The sequence below is a fragment of the Nipponia nippon genome, unplaced genomic scaffold, assembly GCF_047370975.1.
Source record: "Nipponia nippon isolate SJK-2023a ecotype South Korea unplaced genomic scaffold, ASM4737097v1 scaffold_3, whole genome shotgun sequence".
Classification (NCBI taxonomy): domain Eukaryota; kingdom Metazoa; phylum Chordata; class Aves; order Pelecaniformes; family Threskiornithidae; genus Nipponia; species Nipponia nippon.
In genome coordinates this window covers 54,681,676-54,706,103 of record NW_028262347.1, presented here as the reverse complement: position 1 = coordinate 54,706,103, position 24,428 = coordinate 54,681,676, and the positions used below count along the sequence as shown (strand labels likewise).

The following is a 24,428-nucleotide window of genomic DNA, read 5'->3' as shown; positions in this document are numbered from 1 at the left end:
ACCGTGGCCAGCTGCTTTAGCTTCTTTGTCTTCGCACCACTCTCTCTCTCTAAATGGAAATGCTTTAATGGCACATTTCTGTTATCATTTTCTCTTTTGCTTTTTGAGAGTACAGTAAAGTTACACATCAGCCTGCTTCCACGCCACTCACCTTCTCTTTGAGGAGGCAGAAGTCCAGCTGAGCAGGCATCTCGAGGTGCCTCTGCCTCACCTGCCTGGGGAGGCTGGTCTGATCCATGGCTGCCCAGTGACCGGTATTCGATTCCTGCCTCAGCTACCCGCTTCTTAAACGGTCCTGGGCAAGGCATTTTCTCTACCTGGCACTTGTCCTTTGACATGGCTTATACAACTAAAACCACTTGTGATCATGAAGGATCTAAGTCTTCCATGCACACGAACATAACCAGCTATATAAGCTGTCTAAGCCCCCTGTTGTGTTCATTTACATTTATTTCTGGGAAGGGACCTGACTGGAGTTTTAAACGGAGCTAACTGGTTGGGCTGTGAACACACGCAGAGGTCAGCGGAGGGAGAGCAAATATCATCAGCGTCTTCTAAGATCTACCCCTTACCTAAAGCTTACAACATCCACAGAGACGCAGAGCACTGCCTTAAATTCACTGTCTTAAAAACAACAACTGTGATCCCTCTTAGTTCCGTTTATTAACAAAAAAAACCCCAAACCAGTCGTTATGATTTTGCAGCTTCAGGAGAGCTGTGCCCCTCCACGCTATATGTTACACACTTTTGTCAGTACTTCCCCTCCCTTGTGTTTTATTTCCTTCGGATTTCCTCTCTCCCCCAGATGAACACCCCCTGCTCCCACACTTTATTACTCTTCACACTCCTCGGCGTCCTCCTCCATTCCTTCACCCCCGGGGCCGCCGCCGTTCCGCTCCCACAGCCCGCCGCGGCCGCCTCCCCCCCCCGCCAGCTCCCACCGACCCCGGCTGCCGGCTGCCGGCTGCCCGGGCCCCGCGCCCCCGCCGCCGCGGCGGCGCGGGCGGCCCTTGGGCGCCCCCTGGGGGCGGTGTGCCGCGCTGCAGGCGGCGGGGCGTCCCCGCGGCCCTCCCACCTCGCCCGAGCCTGAGCCGAGCCGAGCGGCACCATGCTGGGCATGATCAAGAACTCCCTGCTGAGCACGGTGGAGGCATGGCCCTACCGGGTGCTGAGCAAAGGGGAGAAGGTAGGTGGCGGGGCGGGCGGCCGGGCTCTGTTCCTCCGGGAGGTTTCTGCGCCAGCCGGGCCGGATAAGGCGCTGCGACGGGGAGCGGGTGTCCTCCGGGCAGTGCTTTCCTCCCAGCCCTTCCGGGCAGCTGGCAGCTTCTCCGTCCCTCTCCCCTTCCCCAGGAGCAGCTCAGCTACGAGGAGAGGGCGTGCGAGGGCGGGCGGTTTGCGGCAGTGGAGGTGTCGGGGAAGCCGTTCGACGAAGCCTCGAAGGAAGGGGTGCTCAAGCTCCTCAAGTACGTCGGCGGAACCAACGACAAGGGTGAGAGATGCACCCAGCCCCGCGGGGCTTGGGCGATGTTTGTGGTTGAATGCTGCTAGCAGAGGCTTGGTGAAAGCTGGATGGATGGAGGCAATGGCACTGCGGGCCCGCCTGGCTTGCAGTTCCCGGCACCGGTGGTCTGTGATGGGGATGGCCCCTCACTGGGAAAAATAAACTTGCCACAAGTCAAAGCGTGCCCAGCCAACTCATGCTATGAGTCCACTCCTAACCCGTCTCTGTTTCAGGGTAAAAATCTCAAAAATGATTTGTTTAAGCAGGAATGAGTTACCTTGCAGCTGGGATAGCGTGAGGATAGGCACATGTATACCTATCACAGTTCCCTGGGTGAGTGGTAGCTGATGAAAGCTGGGATATCTGGGACACTGAGTCTGTGATGTGCCCTTGTAGGCAGTGAAATAACTTTTATGACCTTGATATTTTATCATCTACTCTGGCTATTTTTATTCATGAAAGGATAATGAACAATGAGCTTGCCTTTTAGTGGTACTTTGTAATGTTTTATAACGGTGCTTCCAGGTGATTCCTTCTAGTTCTCAATTTACTAAAGTATGTGCATCGGTAATCACCCGTAGCAGGAGGAGAAGACCACAGAGTGGTTCTGAGGCATATACATTTGCTCTCACATCTTTCACAGGCAACTGATAGAGGGACTTGTATAGTCTGTTCCTGGAGTGGTGGACAGCATGGACAGTCCTGCTGAAAGCCAGAACAGCTCTGAGTTTTGGGGCGCTGGAACGTGTAGGATGTCTGGAAGCATTTGGAAGGGTTTAGGAGAAAGTTGTCACCCAGTATTGGCTATGGGCTCACCACTAAGTACAGATGATAACAATGTAAATACTGACGTAGATTTACATGTGCCACTGACCTGCCCTGGAACTATAGACCCTGTTGTGTTAGAGGTGATTTGTCAGAAGAACAGAGTGTCTCGGTGGCAGGAGCTATATGGTTGAGAACCACACACACAGAAACAGGACCATTAATAAAAAGCCATCCAGATGTCACCTGGGGCCCTTATCTCCCAGGGTCCTTGTATAGTCAGTGGAGAGAGAAGTTTGGTCCAAGCAGAAGCCTAATGTGGCTGTTCTGCATGCCCCAGAGGACCCTACTCTTGACTGACTGTACAAGGAGTTCAGTATGAGGAGTTTTCCTAAACTAAAATTAGCTTTTGTGAATCCACTGTTAATTCTGTGCATTCTTCAGTAATGCGTGTGTGTGTCTCTTTCAGGGGTTGGAATGGGCATGACTGCTCCTGTCTCCATCACTGCTTTTCCTGCTGAAGATGGCTCCTTACAGCAGAAAGTGAAGGTCTCTCTGCGGATCCCGAGTCAGTTTCAAGCCAACCCTCCTTGTCCTAACGATAAAAGCATTAAGATTGAAGAGAGACAGGGGATGACCATTTATTCCACGTAAGGAACTCATCCTGGGATTTCCAGTCCCAAGTGCTAAGGTCTCTAGCATGTGCTGAAGGGCAGTGTTGGTTTTAGCAAGTGACTTGCTGGGTAATGGGTGCATGTGGTAGAAGGAGATGGAGGGGTCTTTCTAGACTGAAGACAGGTGTTTTATGCCATTTCTTATGATTGATCATGTTGCACCCATTTGGAATATGGATTTTTTTTAAACTGGGAAAACAAGTCCAAAGGTGAGCCCTGAAAGCCCTTTTGTTTCACTTGGGGAGCTAAAGAGCAGAATGTGAAGGTACTGAGTCATTCCTAATCTCTGAAAACTATTGTTTTCCCCACTTTGTGGGATAAAGATGGTTCTTAGTCATCAAGAATGTCCTTCAGTGTGGTTCACATCAAATTATAGGTGTCAGCTGAAGCCTCATTTAGATGGACTCATGCCAGAGTCCATCATGGAAACAAGCAGCCATTGCATTGCTTCAAATAGCCTTTGAATGTCTTCGGTTGTGGACTGACAAGCTGGGCTCAAACTAGCATCACAACTGCAATAAGCTCTTCATCTTGTATTTAACCCCTTGGATGTTCCCCTGCCTCCTTGCTTGAACTATTTTGGCTGACTCTAAACTGTCTGGCTCCTCCCTTGCCTGCAACCGCTGCCTGACCTTTGCTGCAGGCGTGGGCCACTTCTGCAAGAACAGGCTGTTTTGTCTCAAACCTTGGGCCTGAGGCAGAGTGGTGAGGTGCTGGCTGATGCTGAAACAGTTCCTGTTGGTGGGAGGTCAACATAAACCAGACCAATTCCAGCCTACCCCTTTTAAATAGCGTTGTGGGCTGTAATTGCTACCATCTCTGTTCCCACCCCCCCTTTTCCTTGGGCTCACTAGAGTTTCGCTGCCCTTCATGATCTGGCTTCCAGCAGATGGTTGTGCACACCACAGTGAACATGGTTGTTGACAGCATTAGTGTAAGGGCTGTGGGCTGAGCAGACTTAGAGATAACCTTGTGCTCTAGGAAGCTGTTCCTCTGATATGGCATTAATTCAACGGGCAGGGCCATTCTGCTGACTGATATATATGGATCTGTTTGGGGTCTGCCAATGGCTGACTGCACCCTGGCTGTGTAACCCTTGAGACTTAATCTATCACAGACAAAGTGTGCTGCTTCACAAAGAACAGTGCCTGCACGAGTGCATGTTGGTGGGACCTGGATCAAAATGCATGGCTAAATATGTTGTGGCTATATATTGTTCTTCCTCTCTTCCTTTCTGTGCTCTGCCAGGACTGCTCAGCACCTCTCTGTGCTTGGTTTCTTTGCAGGCAGTTTGGTGGCTATGCCAAAGAGGTGGATTATGTGAACTATGCTGCCAAGCTGAAGTCTGCTCTGGGGAGTGAAGCTGCATACTGCAAGGATTTCTACTTCTGCAATGGGTACGACCCCCCCATGAAGCCTTATGGGCGACGCAATGAGGTCTGGTTTGTGAAAGAATGAGCATCTGGCTCACTGTGGTGCTGGCTTGCACTGACAGCCTCCCTACACTATGTCCCTGTCCTCTTCAAAGTAAACTAACAATTTGGCAGAGGCAGAAAACCATCCTTTCCTCCCTCCACACCTATGCCTTGGTCTTTTACGGACCAGCCATTTTAGAACACTGCAGAACCTTCTGACAATCCTGCTCCTTCGTTCTGGGCCAAGTCCTCAACCACACAGACTCTCATCATCTCTTGGTGGCTTGCTTTTATCTCCTTCATGCTCCCAGAGTTCAATGCCGAGACAGCCAAAGTACTTGATTAGCAAGACTGGTGCCTGACAGGAGTCACTGCTAAGTGCTGCCAGACTACTGGTCTCACCTGAGGCAGGCAGGAGAACATGACGGAAGTGCATACAGGGACTTTCTTATCTTCTTGAGCTTGCTGCAGCTGTAAAATGCTGCTTTTATCTGTGCCATTCCAACAGCAGTCTAAAGGGATGTGGGCGTTGCTACCAACACAGTGCAGTGAAAATAAGCATCCTTTACATTGACTCAGAGTGTGCAGGAGAGCAATGCTTCTGTCATCTGACTGAAAAATGTCATTTAGAGGAAGATCCAGGTTTCTGTTTGCAGCTGTCCTTCTGTTTGAGTTGAGACATTTTGGGGTGTGTTATGTCCTGATCTTGGCTAGCAGCTGGACAAGGTGATGTGGAGACCCAAAGATCATTTCCTCACCTTCCTGTTACTTGTGTGTGACATTTCCTTTAAAACTAGCCTACACAAGGGCCAAAGCTGAAATGTGTGGGGTAATCTAATTGAATTAGAAAAATACAGGCTGTGAAAAAAGCAGGTGCCTACTACTTGTGATCTGAGGGTGCATTTGAAGAATGGTGAACATCTAGTGGAACTACTGTGGGTGCAGATCTTTAAAAAAACTCTTCTTAAATGGTGTGAGTTTCTGAAGGGCTACCCAGAGCAGCTGTCTTCTTTAAAGGAGGAGGAAAACCTGGCTGTTCTTAGAAACAGGGGTTTACATCAAATAATGAGTAGCCCTTTGGAAACTTCGAATACAATAGTAAGGGTGGATCTTGTTTTAGGAAGACCAGCAATGTTTAACTGTTGGGCATCGAACCAGCATTTTAGCTGTGGGCTCTGCCAGGCAGGCAGCAGGATGCCCACAGTGGGAACACGCTCACAGGCCATGCTGCTATGGGTGCCTCTATAATTCGTTAACTCCCCTAAAAGAGGTGTGCTCCTCTGATGCTTAAGTGCCCCAAAGTTCAGGTGCTTTCCAAAAGCCATTTTCCCCCTGGAGCTGGAAGAGAGATTTGTCAGATGGCATCCCAGGTTCTGGCCGGTTGGGCTGTTTGACATGTGCCTGCTTCCTGAGAATGAATCTCAGCAGTAAAAGGAGAAAACCTGAGTTTCTGATGTGCCTTCCTTTTCTCTCTTGTGAGCCATATAAGAGCTTTGCTGTGGACATTATGACAGAGTTTCAGTCACCTGTGTGCAAGAGCAGCTAGTCAGGATGGGTAAAAAGAGCAGATATTTCATTTTCAAAAAAAAAACCAAGGGAAAAGCTATTGGCTGCAGTTAGTGATTGCAGTGCAGGGAAGGAGGAATCAAAAGGGAAATCGAAGCAGACAAAGAGTTAGGCTTTTGAAGGAGTTTTTTAAGGGGCAAAGGCCGTTCTAAGGCCATTCCTGAAGCCAAAGGGGCCTATTCAAGTCCCAGATTATTTTCATCTGTGTGGGTGAGGAATGGAGGGGTACAGTGCTGCCTGGTTTATGCATTCCTGGGTTCATTTTGGAACTTGTGTGTAGACTGTGAATGCAGTCCTTTCCGGCTACCAGTGATGAATGCCCTGCAATGATCAAAATCCTGAAATTTCTCAAAATTTCTCCTGTGAAATCTCAGACGTTAGGAAGACCAATAATAAACCTGGTATGAACAGAGCTGCACATCTCAGCAGCATGGTTTTTTTTTTGTAACATGCATACACTCTGAACAGAGAGCAAGAGCTTCTGACCCAACAGTGAGAGTAATTGCATCTGTAGACTCTGCCTGTGCAGTCCTGCTACTGGGCTTTTGCATGCAGTAGGCAGGGTACAGTTTCATAAACAGTGTCAAGTGATATCAAAACCTTATGCAAACAGAATTGCCTTTTCTGTATGTCGTGGTTTAACCCGGCAGGCAGCTAAACACCACACAGCCACTTGCTCACTACCCCCTGCAGTGGGATGGGGGAGAGAATGGGAGAAAAGGTAGAACTTGTGGGTTGAGATAAAGACAATTAATTAGGACAGAAAAGGGAGAGAAAATAATAATGATAAAAGAATATAGAAAACAAGTGATGCACAATGCAATTGCTCAGCACCCGCTGACCGATGCCCAGCCAGTTCCTGAGCAACGGCCGTGCCCCCCCGGCCAACTCCTCCCAGTTTTTTGTTCAGCATGACGTCATATGGTATGGAATATCGCTTTGGCCAGTCTGGGTCAGCTGTCCTGGCTGTGTCCCCTCCCAGCTTCTTGTTCACCTCCAGCCTCCTCACTGGCAGGGCAGTATGAGAAGCTGAAAAGTCCCTGCCTTAGTGTAAGCGCTGCTCATCAACAACTAAAACATCAGTGTGTTATCAACATTATTCTCATCCTAAATCCAAACACAGTACTATACCAGCTACTAGGAAGAAAATTAACTCTATCCTAGCCGAAACCAGGGCATTGTGCAAGCAAAGATGTCTGTCTGCATTTTCTAGAGTTTTTAAATAAATAAGTAAATAAATAAATAAATAAATTGTGATTTACAATTTTTGTGCTGATCATTGGCTTTGTAAGCTCAGTGGGAGTTGATGATTTGAAAGACTTTCGGTTGCCAGTTTATCTTTTCTGTTTGGGGTACTAATCATGTCGCAGCATCTATAGTCATAATGCTTTTTCCAATAAATTGCTATTTTAGGTATCCTGGTGTGGCCCTGCATTATCTGACTGTGCGAGATAGGAGCTGATGGAGTACTCTCCTTCTCATTGGTTCCAGCCACTGAGAGGCTTTGACTGATGTATTTGTGCTAATGTAGAAACTAGGGGCCCTGCTCACCTGAGGAAAATCATGTGTTCACTTGTGTGTTCCTGTGGCTGGGGTTCACAGAGAGTGTTCAGGCAAATATTCATGACTGATTTTCAACACGACCTACTATCTGGAAATGTTAGACATTGTCACATGTCTAGCTCAGTGACCTGCTGCCAGTGATGGACAGTAGTGGACAACTGAGAGATTACAGGATCAGTGCAACTGTGGGATGATATCTCCTCTAAATATTCCCCCATCTTTAGTACAGTGTGGCTCAGGGGTATTTGTTATTGTGCTTGGTAGACCCTGAAAGGCTTAATCCCTTGCATTTGTCCAGTTCCTTTTTAGACTAGGTAAATTTACTATATCTGCAGCATCCTTTTGTCCTATGGCAAGGACTTCCTTGCATGTGGAAGGGCAGAAATACTCTTTGGCTGAGGGTTTCCAGCAGGTTGTCTCTCTGGTCCATAGGCAGCTGGGTCATCCAGCTCTTTGATGCACTTCCATCACTGCAGGTGCATGTTTGTTTGGACAGCCAGACTCACTGTTGACATTAGAGGGTTTCCAGCAACATCTTTGTGCTGGGGCCAGGAATCAGAGGTGCACTCTGGATTTTGACTCAAGGCCAGTATGGTCACAGCCACTCCGTTACACGCAATTGACTCCTGAACTGATATTTTAAAAAAAAAGCTTTTTCTCTGCCCCCTCCAGTATTTGTTCTCTGAGGAATAGCAGTGCAGCAGGTTGCCTAGAGACCTCCTTGCTTCTCTTCTGTGCCTGTGCAGTGCCCTTTTCCGTCTCAAGCAAACGCTGAAATTAGGGATATTTTGGTGCTTTTCTGATGTTCAAAAGGGAGTCATGGTGTTAACTGTTGTGTGTGGATTTAAGAAGACCGTGCAGGGGAAACTGGAAGAAGAACATTTCTTCTTGCTTAGACACCGTGGCGCTGGTAGCAGCTGCCTTGCTGTGTTGTTGGGGTGCGGTGGGCATGCGCAGCGAAGGCTGCATCGCTGCCCGGGGCCCCTCTCCCATCGCCCTGCTTGGTGGGGAAGGGGAGCACCTCCATGGCTGCCTGCGCTGCCTCCTGGGCTGGACAGGCTCAGCGAGGTAACGGCCTTGGGAATTATCTCTGTCTTCCAGAGACAGGAGTGGCCTTGCTGCTAATTAGCAGCCGGGCAGGTCCCTCCCAGCACAGTGCAGAGCAGCGGTGTGATGGTGATAGGGCTGGCCACAGGAAGGGCCACATTTAAATAGAGCCAAGTTCAAAAGCATAATCTTGATGGGAATTATATGCATGCCGTGTAGATTTAGCCATACTGGATATACTGGTTTCCTAAGCTGCCCCACTTGTTAGTAACATAATCTGTGAGAGTTTTCCTGCTGGCCTCAACAGTGGCAAACCATATATATTTATATATGTACATGTGTACCTGTATAAATATGTGTATATGTGTGTGTACGTGTATATGTACATGTATATGTATACATGTAGTGTATGTGTAGGGGCCTCCAGACCCCCCGCTTTGATCTATTGGTTGGCTTCTGCTGTCGCTGAATAACTTGCTAATGCGAACACAGCCACAGGGCAAACATTTGCAGACCAACGTTTTAAGTCTGCTAGAATGAGAGCTTTGTTAGTTTCGGAAATAAATACTTTCTTTTGTAGACACATGCCTAAATATATCTAACACTGCATTAAGAAGGCGACAGCCTTTATAAAAGAGTTAATTGGTTAAGTTGTCCATATAAATCTGGCCAGACTTATAATACCATAGTCACTTTGAGGGAATGGGTGATTTATGGTGAATGGGGAAGTAACATCATTATTTCCCCATTTTCATCAATCACCGTGGCAAAGGGTGTGTGAGCAGCTATTGTGCTTGTGGTAGCAAATTTTCAGCTTTGCAAGACTGCCTGAAGGCGATGGGACAGGGGAAGAAGATGGCTCCTAGCTCACATCGTCCCTCCTGCTGTGATTACAGTAATACCTCTTTTACCATAGCACTCTGAGCAGCGACTCTCTCTCTTCTGTGACAGCATTTCAGCCACACTGAGCTAAAAAAGAAATGCAGGTCTTTTGATGGGACCATAAGTAGCTTTCGATGTATAACGCCTCTATAAAACTGCTTGGCAACATGATTTATTGGAGCAGGATCAGTGGTAAAAGTGACTTCTCTGACAGTAATGGATGAAACACTTCCAGTGTAGCTACTCTGTCTCTGCTTGGTGCCTATGCCAACAGCAGGCTGGTTTTGTCAGCTCATTCATAATCTCTGCTTTGCTTTCAGCAGAATCTGTTGCACAAGACAGGTTTCAGCCATGGCAGATACTTTTTTTCTAGTCCTCTGTGGGAGCTGCTGCAGAAGATGGGTCAGTGCAAATGCTGCTTGATTCCTAAGGTGCTGTCTGTCTAATTCCACATCCAGACCCCATGCCTAGGTGAGACTTGGGTGCATGCTGCTCCCCTGCCCCTCACTGCTGCCCACCCCCCAGTTTCCATGAGGAGGAACTTGAGTGAATGGGGTGGAGGGAGCCGCGCTGTTCTTAGACTGAGTGTGAGGTCTGGCAGCCCAAGGTCAGATGTATCTTCTGTGCAGTCCCAGTGAGAAGACTGGGTTGAGAAGCCTGAATTTTCGGTGTGGATTTTTCAAAAGTACAAATGGAAGTGAAAGATCCCAGAAACCACATCCTGAAAGATACCACTGGGATTTGGGTGTTTCAATGTCTTTGAAGATCTGGAGTCTCATGCATATACATCAACTCACTGCCACATACCAAGCACAGGATCAGGCCACTGCCTCCCATTTTACATCCCCTGCAGCCTGGGCTGCAGTGTGGACTTACAAGTGCCATGGCCCTTCTCCCCCTCTGAGATACCATGAGCTGATGCAGCTGGACATTGTAAGTTGTGAGCTTCTCACCAACCCCACTTGCTTTGCGGGACCAAGAAGCAGCAGAGCTGCTCTGGAGCTAAGAGGCCATTGAGAGGCAGCCGGTATGGAAAAGCAGATCGTCAGCCATGTACTGCAGTGCCCTGACCTGCATCGTGACTTGGGTGACAGTGTGGCGTTGTGTGCGTAGTGTGCCACTGGCAGTGTGACCTGACACTAGGGCTGCCTGCGGTGGGACAGCACACCCCACGCCTGTGCTATGTGGGCAGCTGCACCACCTACCCTGCCCATGCCTGGACTTGGAAGCTAAGTGGGTTTGGGTCTAAGTGAGGAGTCTGTTGGGGAAGTGTCTTCTTCAATACATACTTCTGTTATCCCAAGAGAAAACAGAGAAGCATTGCCATGGCAACTATTTTCCCTTGAGTATTTTTCCAGAGTTTTCCAATCTCATTCATTTTTTTTTATATCCCTAGTGTTTAATTTAAGGCCTTTCCTAATTGGAGTCCAAAGAAGCAATTGAAGCGTCTTCTGCCATTAGACAAAAAGTTCAGTCACCTTCCCACATGACTGATGAAGTACAAGATCAACAGAATTGAATGTTGCTGTGAGTAGGAGAGGAGAGGATCTGAAATTTGAAATGCATTGTACTCAGACAAATGAAACAAATGAAACCTTCTTCCCAAAGCAAAGCATCGAAATAAATGGTAGTGTACAGCATGACAATTTTGGGCACACTTTCCTGCTGGCAGATCTTTCTGGCTGTTTAATCACTGATTGCAGAGTTTCTCAGTCCTCTTTATGACTCAGCTTTACAAGGGAACATCTTTCTAAATCAACATGTGCTGGCTCGTTGAAATCTCTTTCATGAGCGGTAGTATTATTTAGCCAGAGTACTTTGAAGGGGTTGGTTACTGCAGTGGTGTTTATTTGGGGTAATTAAGTTAATGTCAAACCATGCCTCTCATTCTCCCATTCCTTGCTTCTACCTGCACACCGGTACCCATGTGTGGGAAACCCAAGCTGAAGGGGAAGGAAAAATCCTTTGGAGATGTAGGAGGGAGAAGGCTGATGCCCTGGTTGTGCTGTTTCAGGGGAGGGTGGTGTGAGGGTGGGTTGGTTGGGCACAGTGCCTTGGGTGCCCCATAACTCATGTGCTGGCCCTTTGCCTTGGCAGACATTGGTGGGGGAGACAGCCAAACCCCTTCCGATAAGGGTTTATGCTGTGATGGCTGCAGTACAATTAAACTTAGAAGAGGAACCAGAGATGCCTCCCAAATTCTCCAGCTCTGCCTTGAGCCAGACCCTGTCTCCTCCCTACACCAAGGCCCAGGGAACAAAGATCTCCCTGGAAATCCCAAGCACAACTCTGCTCCTGCTGTGTTGCCATCTGCTTTGCACAAGACTTTGGTATACGCCTTCGCGGAGAGCCATGCTCTTTCTCTGAGGACATTCTCAGCACTGCTCCCCAGGAGGGGTGAAATCCTGAGCCACGAGAGCAGTGGAGACTGCTCTGAGCACCCCTCCCTGCCCCAGGGAGGGGAAAAACAGAAACACTGCTTTTATGAGATACTCTGTCTTGGAAACCTGGACTAAAACACCCTCCAGTTGGGAACCTGCCCAGCCAATTTCAAAACAATGAAGGCAGTCCTCTGGGTTTTGGAATGTTTGCTTGATCTGAATGGGGAAACAGGGTCTGGAGCAAATAGAGCTGGAAAAAACAGGTACAGTTTCAGGCACACGAGGTACCCAGGGTGGTTTTGTTCCTTCCAGGTGTGTTTGTTTGTCTGACTGTGTGTTGACCCCTATGTAGCTTCATGCCTCACCTCTCCCATCTCCCTGGGCATGGTGGTGGCAGTGCTCACCTTCGGGGCAGGCAGTGCCCTGTTCCCCGCTTTGCTCCTCAGATGCATGCTCCAGGCAAGGTCAGTATCAGCTTTTTAATGGTTGCACAAATCTCTCTGGATCCAGGAATGAAGGCCAGTTCTTGAACCAGGGGAGTTATTTGGCTGGAGACAGCTCTCCACAGAGCTGGTTTGTTAACAGGCAGCAGTTCATTGATTTTACATTGCGATGGTGCTATTTCTGAACAAGAGGAAAAAGGAAAGTTTTTTCTGTAGTATACGATTTAGTTTTTGGCTTTTAAAAATTTGTTTATTTTGAATGGAAGCCCAGAATGCACAGAATGTAGCAAAAATTGCGTAGATACAGACAGGGATTTTTGTTTCACCTTTCAAGTACTTCCACTCCCGATGCTAAGGCAGTAGCATTTGAAAAGGCTCTGGATGTTTTCCCTTTCCCTGGAAATAAGTACGTGAAAATAACAATCCTGAAGAAACACTGGAGGCAGCTGCTTCCAGGTAACTCTACTGAGAGCAACACTATACGACCAGGCGCACCAGTGAGATGAGAAGACTGTCCTGGGAACTGCCACCCAGCCAGAGAGTTTCCCAGTGACTGCAGCTCCCTGCCCTGGGAGACGCAGCAAGGGGATGAATGGGAGCTCCCCAGACAGTCCTGATGTGAAGATAAACACAATTGTTTTCCAAAATTTTTGATCCCATAATCCATGAATCCATTTATCATAAATAGCCATTGCACAGCCCACTGTTATGACAAACTCTTCTGGAATGAATCCCATTCCAGAATTATGACAAGCTAAAAATGATGTCTATTCCCATGGCTATAGACAGGGAGCTGCTACTCAGCAACAACTGTACCACCAAGTGCCATAAAAATAGCCCCTTTGGAATTATGCAGTGTTTGGGAGTTGTCATTTCATAGGGGTAAAAATGGATCCATTTTGTCACAAAATATGCATAATATGTATTCACAGCTTTATAAATAGCATTTATAAAATTATGTGTATAATTTTATCTTAAATTGATGCTGAGCAAACAGACAAAACAATCAACAAGAACTTAGCACAGAAGTTTTGTTCTGAGGAGAAATCTTGGTTGCTGGTAACACCTTAGATAACTAAGACTTTTGCCTTAGAAATGCAGATGTCAAAAGAGACCTTCCTCCTCTCTCCCCCCCTTCCTTTCTTTCTTTAAGACAGCTTTACAGAAGAATGTTGGAATTACTCCCATCATGGCAAACATGATGACTCTAAACCAAAGAAGCAGCCTGGGCCAGAGTTGTCACCCCACACAAATTAATTCCACAGCTTTAGCTATTCTGTAAGAGAGAGGTTTCCAACTGCAGAGTTGTATATCACTTGGAGTCCCAGCTCTTGGAAGTGGAGTCACAAATGTAATGGAAATTCAGTTGCTGAAATGGGGCTCTGAGCCAGAACTGGGGGCAGTAGCTGGGACATAACTTGAATTGGCTCTTAGAGGAGCATTTGGGGACTCTGCTCTTTGGCTTCCTCTCTTGTTATTCTGCTTCCTTTCATCTCACTTGACCTTGCAGCACTGGTGTGGGGACAAAGCATTTGTACTGGTGGGTGAAGAAGATGAAGTCTCATTGAAGGCATCTTTCCTTTCCCGCTTATTGGCTCTGCTGAAAGGGAGCAGGTACAAATAGGAAGGTTTTACTGCTGCCCTGCCCCAGGCTTTCCTGTCTGCCCTCTCCCCTCTGGAGCCTGTCTCAGGTGCTCAGTCACATCCTGTAGTGGCCAAAGCCCTAGGGAATGGTAGGACCTAGGGGTGAGGAAGGCGATATCCGGGGAAGAAATATTGCAACATTGGAGCAATAATGCAGCAGAACTCAATGTGAGGCCTTATAGGACAGGACGATGGTTTTGTCTAAGAACAGAACTGGTTTTATTCACTCACACTGACATATCAGTACTCATAAGCAGCTGGATGCCAGCATCCAAGTGGTAGTTTACTCTGGGTCAGATTGCCACAGCCATCACTGATAGTCCCAGTTGGGGACTACCCTCCAGAGGAGTGACCTGTGGCTTGCCAGGAAGCACAAGGTGGAGAACTGGATGTGTGTCCCGGAGGGTGCCACCCCCATACAACATCATGCATCAGAGCTGTGTTTGTGGAGTCTCGGGATATAGTGCATGAGCAGACACGGTTGTCCTGTCCTGACCAGAGGGGATGAGGCAGTTTAAAAGCAGGATTTAGCAACTGAGAGAGGAGAATAAAATGGACATCTCAGAATGGTGCAACAGCACAAGACAGCAACTTCACTGAATCTCTGAGATCATTTAAATTGTAATGCTTTTCCTTAGAAATCAGCATTAAAAAAATCCTTTTAATGAAATATGACATTTTTCTTTGAAAAAATTCTTATAATAGTACATTTTAAAAAAAAAAAGCATTTTTTCATTTTTTCATATGATTTCACAAAAGTCAATAAATATTTCCTGGGGAAAATTATATCCCTCTTACCATTTTACTGAAATTATCAAATGGTTTCCAGGACAACTTTCCAATAGCACTAGGGTTCACATTTCTACTTCTTGACAGGTCAGGGAGGTCTTGGTCAGAGAAATCAAGGGATAGACAGAAATGTCAGAACTGTGCTTTGATGTTTTTCCACCTCTTGCTAAACCAAGAAATATTGTCTGTTAATGTGATAAAAAGGAGTGAGGCTAGCAGGGGATTTATGCCCTCCTGGAGACATGGTGTGCGAGCTCTTCTCCAAGTTCTCTCATGCTATTTCCATGGCAACTCCATATAATGATAACTCCCACTGATTTTCTTCTTTTATCTGTTATTTTGGTCCCAGATAGTGATGGAGCTAAGGCACACATTTCTTTCACACCATTTGATGCCCATGGACAGCCAAAAGTAAATAATGTCCTCATTCTTCAGACCTTTAGGAAGCGCAGTTAGTTCACAGCACTTTCGGGAATTCACCTGCAGAGCTGGACAGAGCTGAGACAGGAAAATCAGTGCTACAGATGCTCAGAGGAAGCTGCAAAAGATGAACACTCACTGCCAGCACAAGGTGACAGGATTACATCCCATTCCTGCCTTTCTCCTCCCCTTGGCCAGGGTACCAGCTGGAGGCTAAGTAGGAGGCCATGGTGCAATGGGAGGATGGATGATTTGGGTGCAGGGAGCTGCACCTCAGCTGTCCTGCCCGCCGAGACAGGAGGTGACTCTGCCTGACTGGAAGATGCTCCCATCCCCCCTGCTGTCTGTTCATGATTGCATATCTAGTCCAGATCACAAGACAAGGGGCAGGAGCTTCTTCCAGGCAGAACTGCAGCCAGAGAAACTCTTGACCAAGTGCCTCTAAGCTTGTGACTTCCTCCCTCTTACGAAATCTCTGCAGCAAACTGCTGCTGGCTGATTTTACATAGTAGAAGTGGCAGGCATGCAGCTTGTTCTGGGAAACCTGTGCTTGCTTCATCTAGCTAATAGAACAGGACAGGACAAATTGTCAGGGCCCGGGGGGCGAGTCTACAGAGAGCCTCAAGACCAGCTGCCAGCATGGGCTGTGATTCAGTCAGTGCCAGGGAGGACAGGACAGTCTGAACAGGGTGGCCTATCCTAAGCATCCCCTTCGTGCAATGAGAGCATCCTGGTGTTTTGGCTCTCCTCATTTCTTCCTACAGAGATTCCCATTTAAGCAAATGATCAGTGGCAGCTGAAAGGGCATCCTCCTTCAGGAAGGGACCTTAAACCCCACTGACTTACACTTGGTAGTAGTGCCCCTTCTGAGTAAGGCTGCAGATCAGAAGAGCTGTCCTACTCTGTTTAGTCCTCTCTGTCCTGTAAGCCAGCTGTTGGTGAGAGCTTTGCCGGGTCTCAGACTGTTTTAACAGATGGAGAGGCTAATTATGCAAGAAGTTATTCAGTTCTCTGCATGCAGAGAGGTTTGCAAGGGTGGGAGCATGTCAACGATCAATGCCACTCTGCTGTGACAGTGGTTAGAGCAACTGTGTGGAGTGGCGGGAAAGATGGCACTGCCCCACAGGGACTGTGTCCCATGGCTGAAGTCACCTGGGATTTGTGTTGCCCACTACCCTGGAGGGGTGAGCCAAGAGGGGGCACACAGTCTCCCTGCCTGGCTCCCCATCACTCCACTGGGTCTCTCTTCCTTCCACCCTTGCAAAGAGATTGGGACTGTTTCAGGTTTGACATCTTTTGCTGCTCAACTTCACCTCATCAGCACCCAATGACAAGAGTTAATCCCAAGGAAAATGGAAAAGGAGCCAGAAACTCAAAGCTGTGATTAGCCCCTGCTCCCCGGTTAGACAATGTACTTGCTGGTTGAGACTGGTGTCCATCATTGCCTGGATAACGATGAGCCACTGGCTCAGCTGAGGGTCCAGCCTGTGAGTGCATGAGATGAAGTGTGTTTGCAGGAGCTGGTGTGGCTCAGCCTCTGGCTCCCTTGCAGTCACCTCTGAGTCAAGCCAGGGACATGCAATTATCCAGACATCACCTCCATTAAGGGGAGAGGAAGGAGGGCTCAGTAGGGTGAGTGTCTGGAAGCAGCCCAGGTTTGGATCTCTTCTCTGAGCAACACAGAGCAACTCACCTGGGTGTGAGGATGAGCAGTCGCCTAGGCATGGTGGAAATCTGCTCTTGACCTTGTGCCCTGAATGTAGGGAACAGCATTTCCCCATCATGCTGGCATGACGGAAGGATAAGCACATGAAAGTTCTCCTGTAGGACTCAGCAATTCAACTGACACATCAAAAACACAGTAGGAGCATTAGTAAATGCCAGATCTGAGGTCACTTATACAAACTCAAGCCTAGCACCTTGTCCGCATGTATTGTGATGATCCCATCAATCACAAACAATTCTCTATCCCCCAGGGTAGGACTAGCGTTGAGGCAGTGGGGTTAAACACAGCAACAAATCTCTGCTAAGCGGGAGGTCACAAAGACACATTTCTAAACTCCTTGTATAAAATGTATCCAAAGTTCATGTTTTTTTACTTCTTAGGATGTTGCTAAGACACATATACTCATAAAAATGATTCTTTCCAGACTTAGACATACAGATGCCTCTAAAGTGAGAACTAAAGCCAAAGAAACTTTTGTCATTGATTTTATCAGCAAGAATTTAACTTTTTTTTGTCCCAGATTCTCACTTCAAATGTATCATCATGCTTCTATTAGTTTCAATGTGAGCATTGTATGCACAGTTGGAGGCAGAGCATGCCCCAAAAGCTGATTACATTTGAAGAGTGCAGTGTGAAAGAGAAATCAGGCGAGACACTATCAAGGGTTTCATCTCTTTGGGATCCTGTAAAGGAGCATGCAGCTTCTTTCAGCATTTCCCCATTCATTCAGTATAGACAAAGTTGCTTCCACTTTTAGAGATTACCACCAGACAATAAAGACAAATGATATTCAAAGAAAAGGTGAGATGCATAATGAAACTTGCAGAGCGAGGACCTTCCCCTCTTCCCACCCCACTTGTCTCCAGGATTTGGAAAGAATCCTTTGTAGCTAGAGCCAGGGCTGGACACCTCGGCAAATCCGGCTTTAGGACTCCTCCTGTCGGGTGAAAAATGTGATGGTTGCCAAGACACGAAGCACTGATCTGCTGTGTACTCACTCGAGCAGTTTGAATAGGTTAAAAATGGTTCATGATCTATCTTCATACAATCTGGGTAACTCAGCAGAAACGGGGCCGTGTGTCCACGGTGGATGCAGATCCCGCAGTGCCCCCGCCTGGTGACTGAAGATCGTGCAACAAGGGCCCGATATCATGGGAAAAATGAGCCCGTTCAGTATTTCAGGTCCTCACACAAGGCAGGTTTTAGCTGGTATTTCAGGGAATAGGCTAAAGAAGAGCGGGTCTCCTCCTAGGAGAGGAGCAGGGAGTGTGCCACCAGCACTGTGATACTGCGAGAGCTGCACAGGCAGGACCCCAGGTCATTTGAAGCAGCGTCATAACTGCCCCACAGTCCTTCCAGCAGCCTCGCAGCGGCCCACGCCACGGAGAACTGAACTCCTGTCTCACAACCCAATAGCTTGCCACGTTGCCAGAAACTCACAGATAGGTCTGTTGTGCTGGAAAAACCTTATGCTTTTATCTTGTCCGTAGACCACCCAGTAGAGCCAGGTAGATGAGTTCATACATTTTTCTACCCTTTCCCCTTCAAACCAGCGCACACGTCGCTGCATCAGTGACTACATCTGCTTGTGAGGTGACGTGCGCTTAAGAGTTGGGCATTTAATCCTGGCCCTGCCAAAGTCTCATCTCACGCAAATCATTTGCCATTTTAAACCCAAAATCTGGTTGTAACAATGGGAACCACAACACAGCCTCGATATGTAGTGGTGATGGTGGTGATGGGTAAGGAGGAGGAGGGACACAGGCAGGTCATATTATCTACCTGCAGCTCCTTGCAATGTTATCCAGCTGCTGCCTCGCTGTGTAATAAAATTGTCCCGCATACGTCGCGACCAGATGTCACCAGCTCTGCCACTGGGGACCTCCTGTCCTGCTGACCAGCACAGTCCCACCTAGGCAGGCCCAGGAGCTTGGTGACCTCCATTTGGGAGGCTGGACAGGATGGGGAGCAGAGCTGGTAAGCCATAGCCTGCCTGGACAGCCAGGCTGCCAGAAGCATGCCTGCTTGCCCATTTGCTGCGCTACCCCAGTGACTGTCCATCTTCCGTGGCCTCATGAAGCACCAGGAGGCTGTGGCCCAGGGTCTGGGGACTGACTGATCCTCCTTGCCCATAGACACCTCACCACAGCTGGGCAGGAGGCTTTCCAGGCAGTCATTTCCCTCCAGCAGCTGAAGTACAACCAGTCAGGAAGAGTTCAGTTGAAATCAAACCAAACTGTGCCTAAAGGAAAATGCGTTCAGAGATCAGCTTTTTGTATTGCTGTATAAAACAAGCTGAACGTCACAATGGAAAAGCTTCCTTTTTAGGCTGGAAAGTTTTAGGGGGTTTTTTTGTTTGTTTTTGTTTTTTTTAATTGGAACATGCTGAGTCAAATAAATCATTTCATCGGAGCAAAATAGCAAATTTTACCAAAATTCAACGAAAGGCCATGAAATAACTTTTTTTTTTAACGGTTTTAATAGTAAAGCTTTAATGAGATGCGGGGTTTTTTTTATTTTAATCACAACAAGGAGTCCAGGGTGTTTCGCTTTGACCCCCAGGGGAGGTGGAGACGCCTCGGCCTGCGGCAGGAGCCGCCCCCCGCCCCCGCCCCCGCCGCAGCCCGCCGGGGCCAGGCCCCGAGGCGGCGGCCGCAGCCCGGCCCGCCCGGCGCTGGGCTCCGCGGGGCAAGGGCGCCACCCGGCGGCCGCCGGCGGAACGCCAGGAGGAGCCGCCCCGGTGGGTTTTAGTCCTCCCGGCCGCGCCGCCGGCTCTTTTCCTCGTACCGACTTTCTTGGCGTTGCCTCCGCTTCCTTTGCGGAACCAGAAACCTAAAACCAGCATCCTCCTCCCTGGGTTTGAGGGGGTTGCTTTCACTCGTGCCAGAATCAGCCCAGTGGGATGGGGCCCACTGGTCTGGAGACCACCATGGGTACGGATGCCGAAAGCATCCTGGATGCTTCGTGCCTCATTGCTCCTTTGGCACCGGTCTCAGGTGGCTGGGTTAAGGGCTGAGGGTCACGGCTGGCTCCTTCTGGGCAAACAGGCAATGAGAGAAGGTGTTTCAGCACTGTTAAAACTAAAGTGCCTGCAGGAACAACCTGTCTCTTCACTCTGATTATAGAGGGGTCCTGGGATGACTAAGTGACACTGAGCAACACCAAGGTGCCTAATTTCAGAGATTTAAACATGTGTTTGTTCAATCTGGCAAAATCAGTAAAGAGCCGATTTGCAGGAAAATGTGCACTGAGCAAGGAGCATCACTAGAGTCAAGGATGTTACTTAGGTCCTTTTCTCCCTACGACTATAGATCTCACCCAAAATTTTCAGCAGTTCTTCACACTTCTGCTCCAGCATTTGAGCCTCACTGCCTCACTGCAGACTGTTTTTTTTTTTGGGGGGGGGGGGGGAACAGCAGACAGTGCCGTACATTGGAGACACGGCATTCTATTTCAGCTCTTGACTAATTCATTAGAGAACAAGATACCCATTTTGTTAGCCACAGTCTTTGCTTTCTTCTCAAATGCACCTGTTACTGGTTTGATGGGAGAAATTCCTCAGCCAGGCACAGCCCCAGCTGACTCCGGAGACAGATCCAGATAAGATCAGCCTGGCCAGCTGGAAGGGCAGCTCCTTCTCCATGCCTGGCACTTCAGAAAGCCTTTTGCAGAAAAGGGCACTCATATCTATCACGGTGTTTCATTCATCACCATAGCAAAGGCAAAGCAAACATGAGTTTCCCTAGAAACTATGGGTGGTAGGGCATGTTGACTTTAAGCGGAGGAGAGGATCCACCCATGTCCGAGGTGCAGAAAGGTGAGTGTGCTGCAGGTAGGGAGAGGGGACAGGACAAGTCCCAGGCACACAGGGACCAGGGTGGCCAGAGTGGGGCAGGGTCCCCCAAGAGAGACTCCCACGGCCACTGTCCTGCATTGTTCAGTGCAGCAGCAAAGACTGCCTTGGGGCAGAGGGAGCCAAGTGCCCGTGGTTGGATGGCCCAGTAAGGGCACAGATTCATTGAGCGCAGCTGGTCAACAACAGCTCACGAACCCCAACCTGGGTGGAGTGATGCAGACCAGCTGGTACCCAAGGGTTGGGCTTGCTGCCGTTGAGGCACACCTCCACTTTGCATTTAGAGCCCCCAGAAAGCAGGCAAATGCTGGCATGGGCCCTTAGACTTCCTTCCCCAGGACTCCCTGCTGGGAGAGGCAGCTGCTGTTGCTGCTGCAACCCTCAGCTCATGAGTGGCCTTGGGTGCTGTTTCTGGCTCCTGCCAGAAACCACCTGCCTTAGAGATGGAACCTCAGGACAGTTCAGTCCCTTCTATTTATAACCAGACAAGATCCTCCAGGGCAAAGGGAGTAACTGGTGCTGGGGAAAACTAACCTGAAGAAGGCATTGCCCAGTGGCAATGTATGCCAACCACATACCGGACTGCATAAGTAAGGGCGAAGTCAGCAAGGTGAGGGAAGTGGTTATTCCCCTTTATTTAGCACTTGTGAGGCCGTGTCTGGAGTACTGTGTCTAGTTTGGGTCTCCCAATGCAACAGAGCTTGATCAAGTGGAACAAGTCTGGCAGGGCGGCTACTAAGACAGTTGGGGGCTGCTTGGAGCATGGGAGACAGAGGGACCTGCTCAGCCATGAGAAGAAAGGCTAAGGGGGATCCAGTTGCTCTTGTTTATGAGGTAAATGGATGCTATAGAGAAGATGGGACTAGACTTTTCTTAGAGGTGCACAGTGAAAGGACAAGGGGTGACAGACGAGTTGCAACAAGGGAAATTCTGATTAGACGCAAGTTTAAAAAAAATCCCAATGAGAGTGATCAGACACCAGCACAAGGGCCCCAAGAAGCTGTGGGATCTCCACCTTTGGAGATATTTAAAGCTTATCTGGACAAGGCCCTGACAGCCTGGTCTACTCTGAGGTGAGCCCTGCTCAGGGCAGAAGCTGGACTAGATCTCTCCAGAGGTCCCATCTGACCAAAACCTCTGTGTGACTCTCTAATTCTGCTAAATCTACTAAAATGCAGGAAAGCTGGAAATGAGGAGGAACCTTGTGACTCCTCAGAACCACAACCTCCCTGCACATGTGGGAGCTTATGCACTGAAGGGACCTTAGGGAAGAATAAAGCAAGAAGCATCCCACGTGTTACCCACGCATGACCTGCACACTGGCAGCTTTTAGATCTCGTGTTTGTCTTTAAGGCACTGCAAAGCCATTTCCTCCCTGGGGAGTGTGTGTGTTGAGGAGAACAGCATAAGCTAAGCAACCCACCTGGCCAGGTGGAAATGCAGGGGGAGGTCTCTTCACGCTCTGATGCTGCCACTTGCTTCTTTGGGTGGTGGTCCCATTTGGGTGCTGCTCACAGGCTGTAGTGCAGCTACTCCGGGTGGCTGAAGGAGACTGCTCCCAGCTGTCTGCCTTGCCTGTATCAGGGCCAGGAAAATGAGAGGTGTTTCTGCTCTTCAGCTCCCTCTATTTGTGGTCCACTGTGATGAGATACACTGAAACCTACAGTGCAGGGTTTGTATGGGAGAAAGTGAGTGCTGTCGTTGGGGTCTGGACACACCAACTGTACTGTCAGCCCTACTGTGGGGATGGTCACCTTTGTCAAAGGAGCACCATGCACACTTGGGTCAACAGTTGCCACATCTGAGACGTGGCCCTGTGGTTCTGTTCCTTGGGGAGCAGATCTGATTAAAGCGATCCCCTGGCCCCATGAGCCTGCAGAGAGCGGGTGCACAAGGCTGTGCCAGGCTCCCCACAAGCCTGAGTCACTGTTTGACACCACTCTGTGTTGAATATTGAAACAGGGAGGGGAATGGATGGCAGCAGAAGGGACATCTGAAGGGCGAAGTCAGGGGTGGCTCCTAGCGACCCATTGCTCATATGGGGGAGGCTAGAGGGGGATGCAGCTTTTCAGCACTTGCCTCAGAAAAGGCTGGGGGGTGTGAGGCGTGCCCCACACTTACAAGGGGCTTACAAGGTGTTGTGGGTTCCCCATCCCATGCACCTGCCTCCTGCCATCCCAGGAAATGAACACTTGCTTTCTTGGTCCCAGCCTGGTGAGCATGGGAGCTGGGCAAGCTCCCCAACACCTCTGCCTCCAGATCCTGAGGGAGGATGCAACCCAGTCACGGCTCCACCGGCTGGCAGTGTGCTCCTCCCTGCCTCCAACCAGTCCCCAACATCTCCTGCCACAGCTGAGAGAGGAGGACTCATTTACCACCCCTGTGCCACAGCAAGAACTACAGGGCTTGTGGGGAGAGGGTGGATCCTTCCCTATACTGGTTTTGGCTGGGATAGAGTTAAACACTTTGTGTGGGGAGGATGGCGCCCCACTGGCTGCCAAAGGGGAAGCTTTTTTGGCAAGCAGGAAGGTGAACCCCGCAAGGTCCTTTCCCATCCCAGGCCCTGGCAGCACTGGCGTGGGACTGTGCCCCAAGGGTTTACTGCACCTCCTGTGCCCACGCCTGGCTGGGCACTTGGAGCCCTACAGCCCTGGCAAGCCTGCGAGATGATGACCCTGAAGGGGTCCGAGCAGTGCCTCTGCCCTTCCTTGCCCTTTTCCTGTGACATCCCTGACCAGAAGTTCAGCTGAGTTTATCCAGCCTCCCAATAATCCTGGCTGCTTTCATAATCCAGGTGTGCTCCGTGCCAACCCTTCTCCAGTGTGTACATTTCTGGTGCTCTGGTCTCCTTGAACAGGGAGAGGAGGGGTGAGAAACCAGAGGGCCCTGCAGGCAGTGGACCTGCAGGCCCCAACATCAAAGGAGCCCTTTGCAGGGGAGAGGGTGGGTACGAGCCTTACTGGGTTTACTGGCCTTCCAGTGGGCAGATAATAAGAAAAAACAGCACAAACATCAGGCAACTTCATGCCTCCTCCATTCGCTTGTTCCTTCTGGATCTGATCTGTCTGGCCCTACCGGTTTAGGATTTTCCCAGGACCTGTATGTGTGTGACTAAGTGGTCACCTGGGTTGGTTTAAGGTCAGTTGTAAGGAAAGAGGAAACTGCTGCTTTCGCAAAAGCTTCTCCTGAGCCTCTCCCACTGCTTTCCCGCCAGCCTCAAGTGCCACAGAAATTTGTATTTAATTTGGCATTTAAATCAGCCTTCACCCAAAGCTGCCTTAATACTGAAAAAGTGCAAAATAACTCTGGGCAGATTAGTATTTGTGTCATTACAGAGGTTAAAAAAAATTACTCTGAAAGGCGCTGTAAATCCGTGGAAGGAGATTTTTCACTCTCTGCCGAGCAGCATGCACAATAACGACCAAGTAATCAAGAAAATTGCTGTGCCCTGCATCGATGGGAGTGCATATGGTGTCCCTCATCCCTCCTAGTTCTGCTGCCTCTGGGGCCAAGGCCCATTTGGGAGGCACTTTCTGGTCTGTGGCAGTCAGTGAAGGAGTTGATAAGTGTCTGGGATGTGAAAAATACACATGGTAAGAACACACTTTGCTCTTATTTTTCCTGTTAGCCTGTCCCTTTGCTCCACCAGACCCCACGGAAGCAGGGGAGATGGCTCTGTCTTATTTAGCACATTTTTGGCTCCTCCTAGGACATACTCTAGCTACACATAAGCCATCAGTGGCACCATATCAGCTTGAA

The 24,428-nt window shown here is 49.0% G+C and overlaps 1 protein-coding gene across 3 annotated transcripts; it reads left to right on the top strand.

Annotated features, from left to right (window-relative positions):
- Positions 1-1,049: 1,049 nt before the first annotated feature.
- Positions 1,050-11,059, top strand: HEBP1 (heme binding protein 1). Of its 3 annotated transcripts, none has more exons than XR_015706846.1 (5): positions 1,050-1,186; positions 1,351-1,489; positions 2,736-2,916; positions 4,227-9,884; positions 10,810-11,059. XR_015706846.1 is itself a non-coding variant. In XM_087767460.1 (4 exons), exons 1-4 carry the CDS (start codon positions 1,109-1,111, stop codon positions 4,396-4,398), a joined length of 570 nt encoding a protein of 189 aa, XP_087623586.1. In that variant the 5' UTR covers positions 1,050-1,108; the 3' UTR covers positions 4,399-11,059. The 3 variants fall into 3 exon arrangements, 1 of the variants encoding a protein (XP_087623586.1); XR_015706845.1 differs by having other exon boundaries at positions 10,015-11,059; XM_087767460.1 differs by having other exon boundaries at positions 4,227-11,059.
- Positions 11,060-24,428: the final 13,369 nt, after the last annotated feature.